The sequence below is a fragment of the Gekko japonicus genome, unplaced genomic scaffold (assembly GCF_001447785.1).
Source record: "Gekko japonicus isolate JY-2015 unplaced genomic scaffold, Gekko_japonicus_V1.1 scaffold1462, whole genome shotgun sequence".
NCBI lineage: Eukaryota > Metazoa > Chordata > Lepidosauria > Squamata > Gekkonidae > Gekko > Gekko japonicus.
In genome coordinates this window covers 172,076-194,929 of record NW_015169821.1, presented here as the reverse complement: position 1 = coordinate 194,929, position 22,854 = coordinate 172,076, and the positions used below count along the sequence as shown (strand labels likewise).

The 22,854-nt window shown below is 41.6% G+C and overlaps 1 protein-coding gene across 1 annotated transcript in view; it reads left to right on the top strand.

Annotated features, from left to right (window-relative positions):
* SERINC5 (serine incorporator 5) overlaps positions 1–20,347 on the top strand; it is a 58,523-nt gene extending 38,176 nt beyond the window's left edge. The window contains exons 7-12 of the mRNA XM_015417212.1: positions 560–655; positions 2,877–3,003; positions 4,754–4,820; positions 8,938–8,977; positions 13,775–13,922; positions 16,102–20,347. Of these exons, the coding sequence (XP_015272698.1) occupies positions 560–655; positions 2,877–3,003; positions 4,754–4,820; positions 8,938–8,977; positions 13,775–13,922; positions 16,102–16,249 (626 nt within the window). The 3' untranslated portion in view covers positions 16,250–20,347. The remainder of the gene's footprint in view (positions 1–559; positions 656–2,876; positions 3,004–4,753; positions 4,821–8,937; positions 8,978–13,774; positions 13,923–16,101) is intronic.
* The last annotated feature ends 2,507 nt before the right edge of the window (positions 20,348–22,854 follow it).

The window sequence follows — 22,854 nt, the reverse complement described above, 5'->3', positions numbered from 1 at the left end:
TGTGTGGGGGGTGGAAAGCTGAAGAGTGAGGGGGAAATAAAGGTAGGTTGATGATTGGCTGGGAAGGAGATAGGGTTGCCAACTCCAGGTGGGAAATTCCTGGAGAGGTGAGGGATGGAGCCTGGAGAGGGCTTATTCAGGAGGCGTGGGACCTCGGACAGGTACAAAGCCATAGACTCCACCCTCCAAACCAACTATTCCCTTCTGGGGAACCATTGTTGCCAATCTCCAGGTGAGGGCTGGAGATAACTCAAAATTACAGCTGTTCTTTAGGTAGCAGAGATCAGTTCCTCTTGAGAAAATGGTGGACTCAGTGTCATTATACCCTGCTGAGTTTGCCACAGCAAATTGACACTGAGTGTCTAAGGCCGGGGCACCCGCCCAGAGCCTCTTTCTAGAGGCCGTTGTATTTATTTCCACAACTGGCCTTTTTCCTAGTAGTACATAAAACAGACAATGCAATAAAATTCGACTAAAACTTTATTATGTTAATAAATGGGAATGTGAATTGTTTTCAGGCTTCAGAAACTTTCTGAAGAGTCTTCTTTTTAAATCCTAGATCACCCGCATTCTGGTTTATTGCAGTCAAGCGTTATCAGCTGCTACGTCATGTATCTCACCTTTTCAGCACTATCGAGCAAGCCACCAGAAACAAGTAAGCTCCACTGAATTACATTAACAATAATTTCAGGCATGACATGTATGTGGATGGGAGTATGACCCCATGAATTTTATTGTAAATATTTTCTAAATATTTTTATTATACCTTTATATACATCTTCCTGGAACCATTTTATTAACACATCTCTATTTTGCTGGTCTTTGACCATAATAAATATTGTTCATTGATTGTTAATTCAGGGCAATGTAGGTAAACAAGAATTAAAAGCTAAGCTTGGAATCAGCATTGGTCCAATATGAGCATAGGTCTACTTTGGAAGCATCCACCAAATAATCTCTCTAGATCCTGATGCTGCAGGAAGAAACTTGTATTCTGTTGGCGTCTCATTATTAACACAAGGATTGCCCTCCTCTTCACTCAGGCAGGCTGCAAACTAGCTAGCAAAACTGTTCCTATAGTCTTTGCCCAGCTGGGTAGCGTATGTTAGACTAGCTTGAGCAAAGAGCCAGTTAAGCTTCATTCTTGCAAAGTTATTTTTATTCAAATCACCTGCAGGGTGATTGTCACAACCCCTGATCCAGGCCTTTCTCTTGCTATGTTGTATTTCTTGTATTTATTGTATCACTTTGCCAGTAACAAGTCCCTCAGGCTGGAGAGTTGTTTGTGACACACCTCATCACCCACACCCTCTCCCTTTGTATTTTATACATGGTCCACTGTTAACTTTAGGTTTTGGAGGTAAAGTGGATTCCTTTCATTAGTGTGTCTTATTTTAAACACGCACAGGATTCCTTTACCCTGTACAAGAGTGAACATCAGCTACAAATTAAGCTCCCTGTTCTCTGGATCCTACAGCACATGTAGCGGGCTACATAGGTTGAGGACAACATGGGAGGCACATGTATAACTAAACACATAAGTTTATTTAGTTTGTAAGTGTGACCTGTAATGCCTTCCTGGTCTAGCCCGATAACTGCCGCAGTTACCAGAGCTGAGGGGTTCTTTCGGCATGTCAGACTTAAAAGACAATAACTAGAGACTGCTTTTATAGTTACTCTTTTTATTGAGGAATGACACCTAAACCCTTCCTGTCAAAAATCGTACACTACAGTTCGTAGTGGATTTAATGCCTAGTCCAGGATAACTCCTGTCCCTTCTGCCTCCGAAACCCAACTCCTGTTTGCTTGTTTGTTGGTTGGTTGCTGACAATTAAACTCCCCTCAGGTTCCCGCCCCTCACTTCAGCATTCCATTCAGCCTGTTTGAATCTGATTGGCCCATGCTGATGGGGGGCTGGGAAGAGGGTAGAATCTTCTCCTGTCCATCACAAGTGTATTCACCACAAGTGGCTCCTTGAGAAATGCATACAGCTAATTTTATGTGTCCAGTAGTGTTTCTGACTTCTCCTCACTCCCTTGCCGTTCTTAATATCAGCACATTAGAAATATTGCAAGCTGGTTTTGTTTTAAACTTGGGAGCCTTCAAACACAATTTGCAATGCAGGGTGATTGTATGAGAAAGCTTGGCATGCATTATTCTTATTTGTGCCTCAAAGGACTTGCTGGATCACAGCCTAAGATACTTAGCCTGGCGCAGTGCCTGTTTACCCATCTGCTTCCTGCCAAAGGCATTTGTGGGTTAGTGATGAAGAGTGAGACACAACCACCACTGAGCAGGCATTTCTTGGAAACTTGACTACTCTTGACTTTGTTAGCGTTCTTCTCTGCCTTTTAGGCCCATCTCTCAATTTTCATCTGACCTGCTTGTATCTGAGGCTTAGGACACGTGTTCTGGCAGTAGAGTGGCCTTATGTTAAAGTTGTATGGAAATCTTTACAGTTGTTCTCAGTTTGGGGAAATATTAGAATACCTCTAAGGGTAACAGATATATAAAGTATCTGCATACTCGCATAACGTAATGATGTAACTTTTAATATGTGGTTCCTGTCTGCTTCCCTATCAGCATGTTCCTTGAGAGTCCATTTCAGGACGCGGATCTGTCCTGTATTGTTTCATTTATGCCAAGAGTTTCAGTGCCGAATATCATGGCAAGGCATAATGAAGAAAAGGGTGTGATTTTTGAGACCTTAAATTGGTTCCTGTCTGTGGATGAATCAGTAAAGTAAACAATAAAAGAATAAAGAGCAGCAGCACTCCTTGATGTTGAACTTTGCCACTGAAATCTATGCAGGATCCAGTCTCATAATCACAATTTCCAAAAACAGCCATGCTAATCTTGAATTGATTTTTTTAAAGTCCTAGATGAGAATCAGAACAACATCACAATCTGTGTACCTGAATTTAACCATGGGCTGCAAACTGATGAAAATCTGGTGACTGGGTTGGGAACTGCCCTTCTGTTCTGTTGCATTTTATATTCTTGGTATGTATATCTTAAGTCCGGTTTCTCTGCTATGGTTGCAGTGTGGTGTTCAAGTCACTGAATGTAATTATAAAGCAAAAACACATCAGCCTACTACTCAGGAAGAGAGAGTCTTATTTAACACCATTCCAAACATAAATGTTTGTTAAATAGTTTAAAAGTGTGTTTGTAATGTCCTTTAAGTAACTGACAAGTGGATTAATTATAAACCTACTGTATGAATAGCAAGAAGTTAGGGGAAACCTCCATCTGTGCGTTCAAGTTTAGGGGCCATCCCAAGGGGCTACTTGCACATATAGTATAGGGTTGGTACAATTTAGTTCCAGTCAGATAAGAAGAGCTGTTTCTGCTGATATCCTAATGGAAATAACTTCAGTCAAAGTGTTACATGGCCAGCATTACTCTTCCTAATACTGTTTCTCTAACACAGCTCCATGTATGTTTTAATTGCCTTACTATAGGGAAGGGTTTTTATTACCCTCCCATGGAGGAGAGGAAGTAGGTGAAAGCTATCTCCAGAGCTATTTGGGGGCAGGAACTCACAGGAACGGAGTTCCGGCTGGCTCCCACGTTGGCCATGCCCAGCAGGAACTCATTAGCATAATAGGCCACACCCAATGGCAGAAACTCATTAGGATTGGCTACATTAGGGGTGTGTGGCCTAATATGCAAAGGAGTTCCTGCTACAAAAAAAGCCCTGGGTTTTGACAACAAACAAAGTAAATAAAATAAGAAGCAAATGGTGGGTGTGGCTGGATGACCACACTTCTGGTAACATGGGGTGTGGCCTAATAGGCTAATATGATGTGCTATCAGGGTGTGGCCTAATATGCTAATGAGTTTCTACTGTTGGGTGTGGCCTATTATGCTAATGAGTTCCTGCTGGGCTTTTTCTACAAAAAAAGCCCTGGCTATCTCGAAGTTGCTGTGGAATCTTCATAACTGAATACTGAGCAAGTCTTTTCAGGAAAGGTGGCAATATTTAGGCTATTTTGTGTGTGTGTGTGTGTGTGTGTGTGTTTGTGTGCTTGACTGGAAATCATGGTTGACTTCTCGCAACCCCCACTGGGGGCTTGGACATTTTTCAGAGAGGTGGCTTGCTATTGTCTGCCTCTGCATTCCGCCTCTGGTATTCCTTAGAGGTCACCCTTCCAAGAACTTGTCAGCGTCGGCCCTGCTTAGCTTCTGAGATCTGACGAGATCAGGCTTGCCTGGGCTATCCAGGTCAGGGGCAGGGTCTTTTGTTAATTTGTAATTTTCTCCATGGAAAACGTCCCCAGGGAGGCAGTTGAATAGACAAAACAACATCTTCAACTGTGGCACCTGTACTGAGTGAGAGATTACTTCCTGTGTGAGGCTGCATAGTTCCAGACAATTCTGCATGGAGCCATTTACAAGTGTTTGAAGCAGCTTAAGTATTCATGTTGAGTTGTTTGTAGAATATTGCTTTTGCAGAGGTATTTAATGCGGAAGTGTCTGCCACCTTCAGTTGGAAACATTTTATACAGGACTAAGTACAACTGGTGTAAACTCTGTGTGGGAAGGGATTAATGTAGAACTAGCGTGACTCTGCCATGCAGTTCTGTGCAAACAGGGCAGTTCTGCAGAATGAGATGTAAGGCTTCTTTTATTCCACTGAATTTAATCAGACTGGTGGCAGCTGAAAATGATGGTTATAAAAGCCATCTCTTAACAGCATCAAAAGGGTTACATCGCTTTGATTTATTTCTGTTTTCCTGTTTGTTTGTAGCTTGACCTCTACAACACGTGCAAGTTCTGACGCACTGCGAGGAATATATGCAACACCAGAAACTGAAGTGAGCTAATGTTTTCCTTTGTTACTGGAGTCTGTCTGCTTCAGCCAAGATTAGCCTCCTTGTGGAAATTCTGTACTGGAGATTTTTTCCACTCTCATTTTGCATTCTCTGCAGAAACCATTCGAAAGAAACCAAATGCAAAAGCATAGTACTTTCTTGTTCTTTCCCAATATTTCTGTGGGAATGTTGGCCTTCTGGACTCTATCCTCTGTGGTAATCTTTTAGTAACTGCTAGATAGCAGTCTTTTTATAGCCAGATGTCGTTTGTTTATATATGACCATCAGTGTTCTTGGCACTTTATAGAGCACACAGACAGAGGTTCTTGCCCCGAGGAGGCTGTAATCTAAAATAAATTGACATGGGAAACGAAGTGGAAAGGAAGATAGAGGCAGGGAAAGTTATGCATAGGTGATTGGACTTAGTTTCATTAGGAAGGGACGGGGGATTGAAGGGGTTTGTGCCAAAGGAAAATGTGAATTTATGACTGAGGTAGTAAGAGAGATGGACTCCCCCAGGTGGTGGGTAGAGATAGGTCCAGGTATGAGGGCCTGCAGGGTAAGAAGGGTAGAATTGTTAAGGAGAGCAGGAGACGTTTAGATGGCTGAGAGTGGTGGATATGTTGCAAGAAAACAGTGGAGAAATAAGGGGAGCAGGACAGCAGACAGTGCATAATCCAGGAGTGGACAGAAAGCCAGACTGGGGTTTATGGAGCAACATCTCACGGTCAGAGTAAAAAGAGAGGTTTTGGGTGGCTGTGCTGGATGGAGATGAGGGGGGACTAAGTGATGAAGTGGCACAGGTAGTAGATGGGAGGGAAATGAATTTTATAGTAAGGAATTTTATAGCAAGGCTGTAGTGCTGTTACCTAAAAACTGCATTTCTGCGCTGGAATCCCTGTGGAGAAGCAATGTGCAATAAATGTATAGAATGATTTGCAAACGCACAAAAATGGTATAGTGTTTTTTAGGCTGTCTTCTGCGGTCCTTTTAAAGTTTAAAGGGACTGCAGAAGACAGCTTGAAAGAGCTGTGGGACAGGAAGGCTCCCCCCCCCTGCAACTGTTTTTCCCACATGAGTCTGCAGTCCCTTTAAAGGGACTGCAGAAGACAGTCCGAAAAACAGCTGAGTGGTGGGGAGTGCTTTCTCCCCACTCAGCTGTTTTTGCAGTTTTCATAAGAAGCAGAAAACAGGGGTTTAAAGGGACTGCCTGAAAATTTCGTGGAGGTTCATGACCAGGAGACCCTTCACAAACTCCTGTTCCCAAACCACGAACAAAGCAAAATTCATGATGAATTTTGCTTTGTGGTTCGGTTTGTGCCCGTCCCTAATTGGAAGCTGTGATTTGAAGCATATTTCTGATTTTGCTTTGAAGGGCAAGAATGTCAGATGTAACAGCAAGTAATGGTTTGCAAAACAGGAACTACAGGAGGAACTCTGGAGCATGTGAACCCAAATGAATGTGCAAGCTTATATGTATCACACCAAAGTGTGGTTTTAGTATTATAAGTGAACTGTCTTGGTGTCTCAGATGTTTTTCCACTGCAGGGCAAATAGGGTCCCGGTCACACGGCCGTAAAATGCGGGGGGGAAAGCGTGGCAGTTTGGCCCGGAGCAAAATAACGCACGGCTGCCAGATCACAGGTCCCATCGAGGTCCCGTGGGTAGGGGCGAGGTGGCGATCGCATGACGATCCTGCAGCGCGGCAAAGAAGCAGCACGGTGCGATCTCACCGGCATGCGCAATTCTGCGGAGCAACGGAACTTTCGCTTTCCTCTTCGTGCGCATGCGCCGTTGGGTCTTGTGCGCATCCTGTGGAGACTTGGGGGGGGACCTGTTTGCGACGGGACATGGGCGGGCGCTGGATGCCACAGACTACCACCGGAAACGCGATCAGACGCCCACCCTTGCCCCACGGTTTCTGGAAACTAGTACCTCGGAGGTACTTCCCGCATCTTCGGCGGGAAGCCTCGGGTTCCCCACGGGAGCTCTACGCTTCCCAGATGTTGCGGTGTGATCGCGCCCAGAAAATCCGCCTATCATCCGTCTCAGTAGCGTGGCTAATGCTCCGTGTGACCACAGCCTAGGTTGATTACTTCTCACCTCATTTGAACTAGCAACAGTCAGCAATGCTGGACATGTGATTTAGCTCACAATTGGGAAACACTCTTTAATGTTTTGACACTTCTTTTACTGCCTCAACACAGATGGATTCTGTGTGGAAAGACAGACCTCATTGCCTGAGAGAGCTGGGAACTGCTGTACTGAAGTGTACCATAATAGAATTAGTTTTACATCATTTGTTTTTAAAGAGCACTACAAGAGCCATTGCATGGAAACAAAGAAAGGGCTTGCAGCTGGCAACTCACTGTGTTTCATATTCTTCCCCCTGACAGTGGGCCTTTTTGTCTTCTGATTAGAAATGTAAACATAATTCTCTAGATGCATCTGTTAAACAGGGAGCCCTTCTTACATGTAGACTAAAGATGGTTACTCACATTAAGAGAAGTGTTTGCATACATGCCAACATTGCTAATTGCCTTTCTCAAAAATTTCCAAGCCTATACCTCTGATAAGTACATCTTAATTGCTGTTTTTCTCCCTCAGATGTGGCTGGGCTGACTATTAGAATATATGATGTACTTTTTTGGATATTGTAATACAGATGGAAGGGGGGAAATGGATTGGTTGTTAGACATTTAAACTTCAAGGTGCAAGGTATCATGAGTCCTGGCTCAGTAAAATTAGGTGAAACTAGTTTGCCTTTGTTAGTTTTCCTTGGTGATTGTATACTTTAATAATGTGATGACTGAGAAAAAGTGTTTTTAAGTTGACGTGTGGAATTTTTCAAACGATGATTTGGAGGTAAACCTTTAAAAAAGAAAACTTAAAAGAAAATGGTTTGCTAACTTACAGAGAGAATGCTTGTTGAAAGCATTGGTGTATATGTGACCTGAATAATACAGAGGAAATACACAGTAGGGTGGTGGTGCTTGTGTGTTCAAACTCCACTGATGTCTGGTAGACTTAAGACAGACTGTATAGTTGTGTTCAAAAAATAATGACCCTAAAAGATTTTTTAAAAATTAATATAGGACAATAGCACATAAAAATGTGTTTCCAGTGAAGGATTAAAACATGTAGTAAATGATTGTCTAGAAAACTGCAACATGACGCTATCTGTGTCTTATGTTAACATAAATGTTTCTAGGCAGCTTACTTCTTGCCTTAAGCTTAGGGGACATCCAAAATATTAGATCTCTCTAACTTGCTTCGTATACAGTAACACGTGAAACCTTTTAGTCTATAAATCTGTTTTCCAGCAATTACTGCTGAAGTGTAGCTTACTCTCCAGAAGAGAATTAATTTTTCATTTAGAAAAGGTTCCACGCCTTATGCTTCAAAATTATATTTTTGTTCAAACTTTGCAATTGTTGTAGGTCTGGATTGTATTCCTTCGATCTGTAGGAAATGAATCTTCCTTTCTTTTTCTAGCTGTATCTGAAGAAGTGAGCAATGATTCATGAAAGCTCATACGCTACCACAAATGGGATAGAGCAGGGAGGGAAAGAAGTACTTTTCTCCCTGTCTCACAATACAAGAACTCATGGGCACTCAAGGAAATTGTTGAGCAGTCAGGTTAGAACAGATAAAAGGAAGTACTTCTTCACCCAAAGAGTGATTAACACATGGAATTCACTGCCACAGAAGGTGGCGGTGGCTACAAGCATGGACAGCTTCAAGAGGGAATTAGATAAACATATGGAGCAGACGTCCATCAGTGGCTATTAGCCACAAGGTATAGATAGGAACTCTTGGTCTGGGGCAAGTGATGCACTGTATTCTTGATGGTTTGGGGGGGGGGCAACAGTGGGAGGGCTTCTAGTGTCCTGGCCCTATTGGTGGACCTCCTGATGGCACCTGGTATTTTTGGCTACTGTGTGACAGAGTGTTGGACTGGATGGGCCATTGGCCTGATCCAACATTGGCTTCTCTTGTGTTCTTATGTTAAATTTTGTTAGTCTTTAAGGTGCTACTGGACTCCTACTCTTTTCTACTACTACAGGCAGACTAACACGGCTACCCATCTTGATTTTTTCCCCCTGTGTTTGTTTTGTAGGTAGCACGCTGCTGCTTCTGCTGTTCTCCAGATGAAGAAAGTAAGACTTGATTTCTTCATTGACTTGATATGTATTCATATTGGCATTTTTTAGAATAGGCAGCCTGTAGTGCTGGGAACTCCAGTTTGTGTAGAAGTACTTATCAGTGTGAAGGTTAGAAGGAAAAACTGTGGTGCTGTTGATATTTGTTCTTCCAGTTGGTCAAGGCTTTAGAACAGGAAGGCATGTCTAATACATGAAAACTAAAAATGAGTGAGTGGGATCCCACAGATCTGTTTGGCTAGCAGGGGTGCTTTCTTCCAGAGAAACGAGCTTATCCCAGCAATAAGGTATTCAGAAAGCCTCTTGCATCAGAGGAAAATCCACCTGCTAGTGGAATAGATCTGAGTTATCCAGGCATACATTTCCAAAATCTCAACTCTAGGTGTATGGGCTAGAATTATGCTTTGATAGAATTAATGTTTGTGTCAACAGCAAATCCCTTGATTCTGTGCCTACTTTCTATCCAGGCCAGTCCAGTCACCTTTATTGGCATGTATAGTTTCTATCCTGTCCTTCCTGTAAGGCGCTCAGGGCCCCCCTCTCCTTTCATTTTATCCTCACAGTAACCACGTGTAGTGGCTAGAGCAGGGGTTCCAAACCTTTTGAGCTTGTGGGCAGCTTTGGACTGCTGACACTGGATGGTGGACATGGCCACAAAATGGCTGCCACAAGAGGCGGAGCCAACCAAAAAATCTCAGGGAATTAAGTCATGCCTAACTCTGACGGTAATTTTCAAACATTTCAGGCAGAAGCTCTGTTAACAGGTTGTGTTTCAATATGAACATATTATTTAAAAACACTTTCTTGCATCGACCTAGCTTATCTTCAGTTACGCAGTGAAGCTGCTTGTTCTGCGGTGGCAGCTGCTACCAAAGGAAAAAGTCCTGCTGGGTAAAAGCCCAATCTACTTTCTAAAAATGCTCGGCAGGCATGAGGAAATATGTCTGCTGTCACTGTGGTGCCTACATGTTGGGGAACTCCGTCTAGGCCTGTGGAGACTTGGGTTCAAATCCCCTGCTCACCATGGAAAAACTTACCAGGCCAGTTATACCCTAATCTATTTCACAGGACTGTTCTGAGGATAAAATGGAGGTGTGCAGAACTACATACATCATTGTGCTCTCCTTAGAGCAGGGATTCCCAAACTTTTTCAGGCAACTTACCCCTTGGTTCCATAAACTCATCCCCAGTGCCGCCTAGCCTATGCTAGAAAAGGAATCTTGGTTTGCACAACTCACTAAGGAAGACAACAGTAACATTCAAAACTATAACAATTAATTACACATTTATTCGTTTTTCCCTCGGTCTTTATATTTATTTACTCACATTTTTCCTTCTAATCCTGACATTTCCCTTTAAAAAATCCATTTTTTCCTTTTTGAAAACAGTTACACAGATATTTTAAATCCTTATTTACCCTAGAAATGTTAATATTGGGTGGGCTGCAATTAAAAAAAGCCACTTATATAGCTAAAAAAGCACATTTCACAATCAACAGATTCAGTAACCAAGAACACAGGAAAATAAAGACCACACTCAATACTATTCTGTTAAGGACTTACCAGTAAAAACTTGGAAAACCACAGCAACAAAAACACATGCGATGACAACAGTTTCTCAAAACGTGGTATACTAGTCTGAGTAGAGTTCTGGTGCCATATTTACTAAAAATTCCAACAGTTTCTACCAGATTTCAGCACTAGCCTGGTCAATCATAATAAGCACTAGCCTGGTCAATCACAATAAGTCAAAGAGGCCCACCTCCAGCATCCCCCTGCAGCCCCCTTGCCTCATGGCACCCCCCCCCCAGGTAATCCATCCCCCGGGGGTGGTACCACCCACTTCGAGAACCCCTGCCTTAAAGGATGAGCTGGATGAACAATGTAATAAATAATAACCCTGTGATAGAATGAGAAATAGAGACTAGCTCACATTCCTGTATATGCAATCCTAAACTGAGTCACATCCTTCTAAGGCCATTTACTTTAACAGACTTCAAAGGGTGTAAAACTATTTAGGACTGCACCATTGGTAAAATTCGTGGTTAAATGGAGATTTGAACCTGGATTTCTCCAGTCAAAGTCCAGCACTTTATCTGCCATACTGGCTTTGTTATCTGCATGAACACCAAGCCACAGCTTGTGCTAATTCTGTCAGGGTGGTGTTTTTTTTAATGCCAAAAGCAAGCTTAAATTTAGCTTTGGGCACAAATAACTCCAGAAATAGAAGAAATCATAAAATGTAGAGTAGGCCCCTGTAAGTTGTGGTTTAGCATTCACGCAAATGACACGCAGTGGTAAATTACATACAGCCCTGCATCTAACCTGAGGACCACAGGCATCTCTGTGGTACAGACCTAAAACAGATGGCTTTTGAGGCAAGCACAACTAAATTTAGTTATGGCTCCTCCTTGCAATTTTGTGGCTGTCATCTGCATGCTCCATGTGGCTGGGAGCTCCTTGCGGCTAGGAGCAAATGAATGGCATCAAAGAGTGGAATGTCCTGCTGGGAATGAGCTCTGATCCCTGCCCACGACCCAATTCTGCCTGTATGGCAAGAGACACCTGATCCTACAAGGAAGCTCCCATCCTTGCTGCCTTTCATGGGTTGGATGCAAAACGTGATGGAATGTGTCGCTGGCCATCAGTGGTGTTAGGGGGATCCAGTTATTCTCTTTGATTGAGGAAAATTGCTCAGGAAGTGGAGCTTTGTTACTTCTGTCCTGGATTGCTCTGAAAGCTTTCTGCGGCTAGAAGGCAGCTACTAAATCTGTGTTTGAAAGGCTGTCCCTCTAGCCCACAAGCAAAACCAAAGCAGGAGGCAAATGAGCGTCTTTGCCTTGTTAATCCTAGAATGCGTGTTGTGTAAACTCCGAAGTACACTGAAGCATTTTTAGATTTCTTAAATGCAAATAAAATGTTCTCAAAACCAAAGACACACACATATTATATTTTAATTTTTTGGATACATTGTCCCATTTTCCATCTATGCACAGCTGTTTTGTTGGGGGGGGAAGAGATTTGCTGTTTCATGTATAGAAAAATGTATTCAATTGCACGAGAAAGAAGGGCATTCAACGTGAAAGGATAAACACAAGGTTGTTAAATTACAGGCTTAGTTTAAGAAAATCAGGGAAGACATATCTGGATGGAAAATGGTTTATGTCTTATTTTTTTCCTGCTGTGTGTTGCATGTGTATGTGTGTTTAATACTCTTCTTGATTGCATTAGAACTCTACCCCCCCCCCCTTTCACTGTCTGAGCACCCCATAATGAGGAAAGCGTGACTTTTAATTATTTGGATACTGAAATATATCTTTAACATGAATTTCAGGTTCTCAGTCTAAGGTTGCTGAGCAGTGTTGGCTCTTATCTGGGCTGCCAGTCATGGGTTTGTTGCTGACAAAAGTTGCATTCATACTCTATTTCTGCTATTTGTTACATCTTTTGCACGTGTTTGTGTGAAGAGAAGACTGAGCAGTAGCATATGAAGCAGCCCTGAGCCCAGCGAGGTTGGAGGAGGAGCAATCAGAGGAAGGCCCTGAAATGGTTCACCCACCCGGTTGGCAAGGGAAGGCTTCATGGTGGTGGCAAGAGCCACGTGGATGGATGGGAAGTCCAGTAGCCTACCCAGAGAATAAATCTGAAAGAAGGATAACATTTAATTAGTCTTTAAGTCAGGGTGGCTTCCTCATCTCATCTCCACCAGCCGTGTTTGGACCTTGTTGCTAATCCTTTCTAAACCCCACCCAGTAAATGTTTAATTTGCCACTGAACCCCTGCTCCTTGATGCAGCTTACCCAACTCTTCAGTTTCTGTTTGCCTGCCACCTGGCCACACACACTTCTTTTGTATGCATGCATTTATTTATTTTATTCCTACCTCAGGCAAATTGGCATCCTAAAATAGCTTACAGTAGAAATCCACAACAATATACAGTACAGGGAGCAACCAGAATGGTTGCCAGTGAAGACGTTTGCAGGACTCTGTTTGACTAGTGGAGTAGTACAGTTTCTCTTTGGCACTAAACCTCTGAATCCCAGAGCCAGGAGGCAACATCCGGGGAAGGCCTTGGCTCCTATGCCTTGTTGTCCCTACAGAAGAACTGGTTGGCCACTTTGTGAGACAGGATGCTGGACTGGATGGATCACTGGTCTGATCCAGCAGGGTTTTTCATATGTTCTTATAGCATCGTTCAGCACTGCAAATGCCAGGTAGGAGGGAATAGGTGTGAGGACGGTAATGACTGAAGCCCTCTTCCCCAAGTTTTTGGGAGCTGCAGCTATTATTTTTTGTAGCCGCCTTGCCCCTTCTGTGTAGCACCTGAAGCTTGAATTGTTTTGTTTGTACTCAAGGAGATCTTTTCCCCTTTGGCCCTGGAGATGAAACTGAGCTACAACTGCAGCTGCTGGTTACCTCTATGGTGCCATAATGCATGTGTTTGAGCAGCACATACTTTACACAGTGCAGCCTTGAGGTTTTTCTCTTTGCATTCAGGGAAATGAAATATTAAAATCTTTAAAATTAAAGGATAGATTTCCCTAGACAGCATCTGTGATTTTCATTCTTATTTGCCAGCATGAGCAGGTCGGCGCATCTTTGCATCTGTTCTGTAGGAACACCCATCTAATTTGAGGCTGCTTCCCTTGAATTACACCACATGATTACTGAAAGCCTTGAAGAGCAGTATTTTTTTTTCCTCCAGAGTTTGCGTTCAGATGGCTGACTTGGTTTGAAGTGACTATTTAGGCTGGAGGCTTTTCCTAACGTTTTCCTTTGTGCTTGGTTTCTGCAGCTGATGTGGAGGAGCATGTTGGTAAAAGAGGTGGCCAAAGAGTCGTTTATGACGAAAAGAAGGGCACCGTGTACAGCTATGCCTATTTCCACTTTGTTTTCTTCCTGGCTTCTCTCTATGTGATGATGACTGTCACCCATTGGTTCCAGTAAGTCTCCTTCTCCAAACTATGATTCTTAGCACTGAATTGTGCAGTCATAGTGGCTTACTATGAGCTGGCACATTCCTAGTTAATGTCATCTGAGCCACAAACCCTCACCTAATGGCCTTAGGAAACCCAGTGTTTTCTTCATTTTATTCCGAGAACTCCGTTTAGCACATGGGCTTTTAGAGTAAAAACAGTAAAATACTTAAAACATAAAATAAAGCAACCTGATCATACAAATTCTAAATATAACCTAAATTGGACTGTTACCCAAAGGCTGCAACCCAGTAGTACCATTAATAGGGTGGACCTGCCTGGTGATTACTGCAAATTGCAACTAATCAGATTAGTTGAGACTTTACATGCTGCTGAAATACATTTGGCAACAGCCAAAGTGGCAAGTCTGTCACTTCTAGATAAAAGACTGAGAAAGTGATAGTCATGGGAATGAACAGGAAATGTTACGAGAAGTAGAGTACAGAACATTAAATAAGTTCTTCGTCTGCAGTATAAAGTTTGCATGAGAAAAATAAATGTGTTAAAGTTTCAGGCACCTACAGTCCACAAGGGCAAACCTTTTGATCCGGTGAAGTATTAGAAAATCTACCAGTGTTTTCTCAGCTATGCAGCATGGGGGTAATGATTCTGATATACAGTAAAGATTGCTCAGATAATATGTGCAGCAGTTTGAACCCTTGATAGAATGTACTATAGATTAAAGACATTAAACCCTGATTATTTATATATTTAAAATATTTATATGCAATCTCTTCAGAGTTGTGTTTGAGGCAGTTTACAATTAAAAACACAATAATAATCTCCACTTTTGGCTAGTTGCCTTAATTTGAATTGGATGATGACACTTAAGATGCTAGGCTTACATCAGAACAATGTGCTGATACATTTGCATGTCCTCTTTAAAACCATTGTTTAGGGGAGGAGTGTGTGATTCAAGAGTTATGTCACAGAAATGACAAAAAGCAACACTTCGGAAGCAAGTGTCAGATTTCAAATTAACAACTCATTGGACAAAAGGGCATTTTTTCCAAGTAGTTGAAAGTGAAATTGCTGTACTTCTAACAAAAGCATACATCTTGTCATTACAATCAGCCTCCTTGTATTGGCTACTAGGAATGGGCATGAACCTTAAAAAAGGCAGTTCAGTTTGGGTTGGCCCCCAAACCAAGCAGGCCCCACACAAACCCAACTGGTCCAGCAAGTTTGATTCCCCCTTTCTCCCAGTCGTGGTGAGCTGTGACCAGGAAAATGGCGAAGTCACCTGGCAAAGGACTTCCCTTCTCCGTTTTTCCTAGCCATCGCCAGACATTTAACTCTTTTGTTTTGCTCCCTCCCACTTTGAAGAGGGAGGGGCAAAACAGAAGGGTTAAATAGCTGCCAGCCATATAAGCCTAATAGCTGAGATAGCAGCCATTTTATCCTTTGGTTTTGCTCCCTGCCACTTTGGGGGGGGGGGGGGGGAGCAAAACCAAACTGCTGAACTGGCCAAAAGTCCAGTAAATGTTTGGGGAATGTGCCTTCTCCGAACATCGGTTCCTGAGCTCTGAACTAGCCAAGTTCAGCCCAACTTTTGGCACAAGCTGGTTTGTGCCCATCCCTATTGGCTACTTTCCAAACCTATATGCTAAGAAAATAAAACACCTGGCAGTCTAACGTTTGGTCCCAGCTAAATGAATAGCAAGTATGATGAAAGGCATAGAAGAACAAGACTTGCTAGGATGAATCAGCATGACTTCTGTCAAAGGAAGTCCTGCTTTACCAACCTTTTGTGGACTAGTGTGCTTGGTAGCACTCTCATAGAAATAGATTATCTGCTCGACTTTATATGCTTGAACTATCGGGAGGCTCCTCACCCAAGGTCCCTGAATAAACTTAGTGGTCATGGGAAAAGCCATTTAATGAATTGATTCAGAATAGACCAAAAAAATCATTCTGCACAATGCATAGGTAACTTATTTACTGCCACAGGACATGGTGATGCCCAATAGTTGAAGAGGCTTTTAGAAAGGATACAACAAATTCAAATGAATGGAAAACAGTTCTTTTAACTTTAAGTAGCTATGAACCTAATGGGGCTTCTATGTTCAGAGGCAGTCTACCTCTGGATACCAGATTCTAATGCCATGCACATTCACTAATCTGAATTTATTTTCACCTTTTATAGTTATGAAAGTGCTGCAATTGAGAAATTCTTTGCTGGAACATGGTCCATATTCTGGATTAAGATGGCTTCATGTTGGGTGTGTGTCCTCCTCTACCTATGGACTCTTCTGGCTCCTCTCTGCTGCCCTGCCAGAGAATTCTTAGTGTGAAATTTCATCTCTTTGTGGTTTCGGGTATGGAAAAAATACATCTTGTTTATTGGCTACCCTAACACTACTGCAGGGTATTGCTTCCTCTCAGAAGAAACTGGATGTCTTCGGCCCGGATTTTAAAACCTTTCTTTATGTGATCTAAGAGTTTGAAGGAATACTAGTCAAAAGCAACACCTCAGTATGGAACTAGAAAGTACAAATAGTGTTACCCATCCCAGCGTAAGTAAAAGCGTTTAAATGATGGAGTGTCCATTGTGCAAACATTTGGTGTCCCTCCTGTGTGATGCAGAATGTCTGCTTGCTCAGAGGCTTCTGAACCTTCTTGCAGTGACTGATTTTGTCACAAATGAAAAACAGCTTTGTATAGAATTAGAAAGTGGAACAACTTGATTAGGGATAGTTTTGTTGGTGCAGGTAGAAATTGCATCGGCTCAAGGGTTTCTTTTCCTGTATTAGATACTTATCATAAATTATTGGAAATATGGATTGTGAAAGAGAAAGATTTATGGTTATAGAAATATTTAATTTATGATAATGAAAGGCACCTTTATAAATCACTGGGTGATGGAATGTGGAATTTAAGATGCTAGACACTGTAAATGATGGTGCAATTAATGAGCAGTTACTGTGGGCTACTCTGGGAGGAATTGCATCAAGTAAAATATTCATAATGGGACCAGGGAACAACAAAGTTAGATCCCCCCCCCTTTTTATCTGAGCTTGCCCTAATATGTCTGAGGAATCTGCCATTTTGGAATAGTTAAATGAATACATGCTACATCCTATCCGGATCTCTGACCCCAAGAAACTGAAATGCGGGACTTGCAAAATCTGGTGACAGTGGACGTTGTAAAAGTAGCTGTGTCCTGGAAAATATTTAGGGAATATCAAATGTTATTTCCAGCTGTTTGGGATATTTTTCTTTAGATGCCAGATTTTGTCTTTTGATGCCAGATTGCCCCTCTAAACTTGTTTTTTTTATGGTAATAACTTGTAACTTTAAAGTGCAATTACAAGTAGAGATTACAATGAGAGCATTTTCCAGTCATATTTCAGGTCTTTGACTGGTGTTGAAAATCAAGATGCTGCCTTTCTAGCTTATTATTAACTTGGGATGCCATGCCTTTGGATGCCCTCCTTTTGGATGAGAGCTAACTTTTTAAAATAACTTTTTACTTTTTAATCCTGAAGAAGAAACTTATAAACGTTGGCTCACATAAAGCCGCTTTAATCAGTGTTTCATGTGTAAGCATAGTTAGGTTTGAGTCCAGTAGGATGATAGAGACCAACAAGAGATTCGGGGCATGAGCTTTGACAGGCTTATACCCTGAAACTCTTATTGGCCTCTAAGGTCCTACTGGACTCAAATCCACCTGCTGTATCGCAGACCGAAACGGCTGCTCTCTGAAACCATATGCAAGCATGCGTCAGCTGTTAACATTACATGTTAACAAGTTGGATGTCACCACTTCATTTTTAAAGCTAACACATGCCACTGTTTCTAATTAAACAAATGGCTGGCAGTCATTTAAATAATAGCTTTCTGCAAACAGGGTAGCTGTGATATGTTGCCTATCCTATTCCAGTCTCTTATGGAAAGAGTTAAAGCATGGTAATATGGCACAGGCACATTGCGCCCTTACTATCAATGTTCCTTTCCTTTTAACAATTAAGTGACTTGAAAGTTAGAAAGGTGTGATGAATGCGTTGGTGCAGCCTGCCTGTGCAATGACACCACACTTTGATTGCTACATAATATATTAACTACTTTAATTTAATATTTCCTTAATACTTGGGAATGGCAGCCATCTGCTGGTGAAAGAGAAGGGAATGCATGCTTTCAGGGGGATTAAAGAGTCCTTGCCTGTGCCTGTCCATGAACAGAAGGCTTGAACTCAGTAGAAGTTATTGTTGGTCCTGTTGCATGTCCTTTGTTCTGTAATATCTTCCCTGGTCCGTCCACCCCCCACCCCCGATAGTAGCTTTTTCAGGGCTTGGTGAGCTTATTGGAGCTAGAAGCTGTACAGAGCTTATTTTGGAGTGTTCCAGAACTGAAAGCAGCAGTGCTGCTTAAGAAGCTTACCATTAAGAGCTGGATACATTTAGGCAATCAGGGTATTAGGGAAGCCCGGTTCACTGAGCTCAGAGCTGGTGACACCTGGTTTCTTACCAGATTAATATAATAAAATTTAGCTGTTGTGCTTTTAAGGAGGGGGATTAGTGTGCATGCACCCTGAAAACATTTGGGAATTGTATTCCTCTGTTCATGTACACTTTGGTCATAATATACACAGAACAAAGTGAGTCCATTCTAGTTAATGCTACCTTCATTCAATTGTTGTGGGTGCTGGGCCTACTGGTTTTCTGTGAATTGTAGCTCTCTTTTCATGATTTAATATTAGATGTTTCTTGGAAATAGATGTAGATTTTCCATTCTCTGAAATTCAACTTCTTCTTTAAATGTACAGCGATATCTTGCCTTTTGAGCCAGTTACACAAAAGGGAGCTGGATTGCGCTCAGGAAGAGAAAGTGGTGCTACTGTCTGAAAGTGACCTTTTAATCAGCTCCAGCTCTTGCTCAAATGCTGAGTCTAGCCCCTATTCTAATGTATGAGAAGGGAAAATGGATTGTTAATGTAATAGGTGGCATCTGCAAAAGACAAAATGGGGTTCGTAACATGCGGGTACTCGATCGTGACCCTGCCAAAAGGGAATCCCAGGGACTATGTTAAAATATACTCCCTTTCTTACACTACTGACAACCTTTTCTAAATTCTGCCAAAACATTTAAGGCATGCATATCTAGAGTACTCTTAAGGTCTTGTGGAATATTTCATTGGCATATTCGCACATGGCTTTTCATAGCATTTAAATTTTACGTTACTGATAATGTGACAGACACTTCTGCGTTATCAAGAAAATGCATCTTGAAGTTTTTCATTTCTATTAAAAAGGCTTCTCCACTATAAAGTTCAAGTGTACTAGCTGCTGTAATGCAACAAGGCATTTAAAATCTATATATTTTCAAAAAAAATTCCACTGTTTGAATACTTACTACAAAGAACATGATTTAAAGTTTGGGCTCCAGTAGCAATTAAAGTGTTTTGCCAAAAATTTGGCCTCCAGAAAAGCAGAACACTGTGCTGAGGTAAAAAGAAATCTAAACAATATTGCATATGCCTTAATTTTATTTTGTTCTTCATAGTGTTAACTTCTAAACGTTTCTGGACAGTGTTTGAGACCATTATGTCAAGAAATGTGAACGGCTTGTGGATTATCGCCATAAGGTTGAATCTGATTACTTCCATCTACTGTATGAGGGGTTGTACTGTCTATTTTACTCTTTTTTTTCTTTCTAAAATGTATTTATTGGAATGTCAGCATTTTATAGGCATAATTCAAGTAGAGTTCATTCCCATCCACATTCTGTCCCCAAAAAAGTTCTCTATCAAAAAGTCCAAGTAACCCTGATTCTCAGCATTACTTCATAGAGCAGTAAACCATAATATAAGCTTGTTTTTCATTTCACTAAAAAGAATTCAGAACAGACTCAAAACAGAAAGCATGACTACCATGCACAAGGCCAAGAGAAGGCTATCAGATGCCAAGTGTCCAGGAGGATGGGCGATCACATTACTCTGGTGCCTCACTGAGTAGAAGGAAGTGATTGGGTCCAATCCACAGTATTTTGTAAAGCAGTGCTATCTCCCTTCCAATGTACTACCAGTTTCTATTACTTTAACACATATTATTGAACAGTTCCTACTTATTTAGAATGTTTTTTATGTACGCTTTAATGACTGAATACAAATTAAAATATTTTCCATAGTTTTTTTAAAATGTGTTTTTTTAAATCTTTTGATACAACTTCGGCCTTTTTTTACATTTCTGTTTGTGGGAGGGAGGGGCTTTTTTCACAATCGTAGCTACAACTGGTTACATTTTGGTCTATAGCTTGTAGAAATTGTAAGACTTTCTAAGTTTTTGAGACTTGGAAAAAAAATCATACAGTGTACACTGTATATGGTTTTAAAGCATGTTACTGGGTTTTCGAGAAATGTCTACATATTGAGTGAAAGTATCATAACCATTTAACAGTCCAATAAACTTCTGTTTATTTGAAAGTGCATCTTGTAGTCCTTTATATATATTAGACACCCATATTTTGCCACTTGTTTGCACTTATCCACATTTGCAAGTGAAGACTTCCTAACAAAGCAGCTTTCTTTCTTAACATCTTTCATGAAAATAGCCTAAGCATTGGCCACATCACTTTTGCTATGCCCTGAACCTTTGCAGTGTGAAGGAAAGAGTTTGTGCCCCATTCCAGGCTTCTTAGTAGAATGATGTTTTGCTGTAAAAACAGATAGGAGTCCTGTAGTGTCTTAAAGATTACCACAAGTATTGTCACATAAACATTTGTGGACACAATCAGGTAAGTTATCCTCAGTTAGCAGCTATATGTATACACTGATTGTTAATGTACTAGGACTGAAAATACTGGGGTAACACAGTGCAAGCAATATAGTCTGTGACATTTATATGCAAGGCTTAGTTACAGAAATATTGCAAACATATGAACACACGTAGCTGCCTTATACTGAATCAGACCCTTGGCCCCATCAAAGTCAGTATTTGCAGCTGCTCTCCAGGGTCTCAGGCAGAGGTCTTTCACATCACCTCTTACTTGGTCTGGAGATTGAACCTGAGATGGTGACCTGCATGCCAAGCAGATGATCTACCACTAAGACACAGCTCCTCTTGTCATTTTATGACACAGTTAACAATTTTGTTATCTATACCTATACCTAGAGAGAGAGGTATGTGGTGTGTGTGTGTGTGTGAGTGTATCCAATATTATGGAACCAGCTCCCCCAGGAGATCCGTGCCCTCCGGGATCTCCGCCAGTTCCGGAGAGCGGTGAAGACGGAGTTATTCCGCCAAGCATTCAACAACCCAGATTGAGTATGTCAGCATTTTATAGTTGCCGTCTTGTGTATGTTATAATGCGGGTAAATTGTGATTTTAATGTATTGTATATTGTTTTAGAGGTATTGTTTTATTGTTTTTATTGTTGTAAGCCGCCCTGAGCCGCTTCGGCGGGAGGGCAGGATAAAAATCAAATTAAATAAATCTCACCTTCCCAGAAACCTGCTCAGAGCAGTAATTTATTAAACATGGAGTCTAAAACTGTAATAATTTATGAAACAATGATTTATGTAATGTAACAGTCTTAAACTGTTAAATACTCTATCAGTTAAATACAATAAAAGTAAAAGATGGCATAAACTTATATGGAGGGGCAATAAATAATCGTCTTGTAAGAAGGGAAAGGGGGGGAAGTGAGGGGGGAGAGGAGAAAGAAGGGGAGGCCAATCCTAGATGACACCTATCAAAAAGGAGACTGTGTTGTCGAAGGCTTTCACGGCCGGAGTTCATTAGTTGTAGATTTTCCGGGCTGTATGGCCGTGGTCTTGGCATTGTAGTACCTGATGTTTTGCCAGCAGCTGTGACTGGCATCCTCAGAGGTATAACACAGAAAGATGGAGTACTCTCTGTGTCTGGAGTACTCTCTGGGACTGTTGCTGCCCCCAACCATAAGCCTGGCGGAACAACTCTGTTTTGCAGGCCCTGCAGAACTACCAGGTCCCACAGGGCCCTGGTCTCTCCTAGAAGAGAGTTCCACCTGGCTCTGATAGAGGACAGCTGGACGCTCTTTGGGCTGGGAACCACCAGCAGATTTTGATCGCTTGAGTGTAGCACTCTTCCGGGGGACATACCAGGAAAGGTGGTCCCAAAGGTATGCTGGTCCCTGACTGTTTAGGGCTTTAATGGTCAGCAACAAAACCTTTATCAGTCCCTTTTGCTCTCATCCATGACAAAGGCAACTCTGAAGCATCCTCTCTTCAACCACGTTCAACCCTTCTAATTTCCCTCATGCACAAGACTCTAATTTGCCATCTTCTTCGTTCCAGGACGAAAACATCATGAGTTCTATGAAGCTCTTTGACAATGTGATGTAATTGATACACACACACACACACACCCCTGCAAACTGAGACATGCTTTTTTGTGTATGGAGACTTTAGTCCATGGAAGCTTATCCCACAGCAACCTGTTTTAACCTTTCAGGTGCCACAACATTCCTTTTGTGTTTGCTACAATGGCCCAACATAGCTACCACTCTGTAATTTTTCACTGTAAACCCCATTGCGATGCTCATAGACAATCCAATGTGCTTTCTGTTATCCAGAAGAACATGTTGTAAGATCATCTCACTGCAAACAGCTGGGTTCTGTACTGTGCATAAGGAGACAACTTATTACACAACAGCTTAAATAGGTTTATTTAACATTCCATATTGCAAGGGCAAAAACCAGTTCTTCTGAGTGTCTCCCCAGCAGTGCCACTCTGTGGACTGTTTAAAATAAATGTGCATATGTCAGTGAGCTATGGACAGGTCAGACAGCCCTACATTTCAAACTTTGGAAGAAAGTTTTGACTACAAGATGCCTTATATAATAATAATAATAATAATAATAATAATAATAATAATAATAATAATAATAATAATAATAATAATAATAATAATAATAATAATA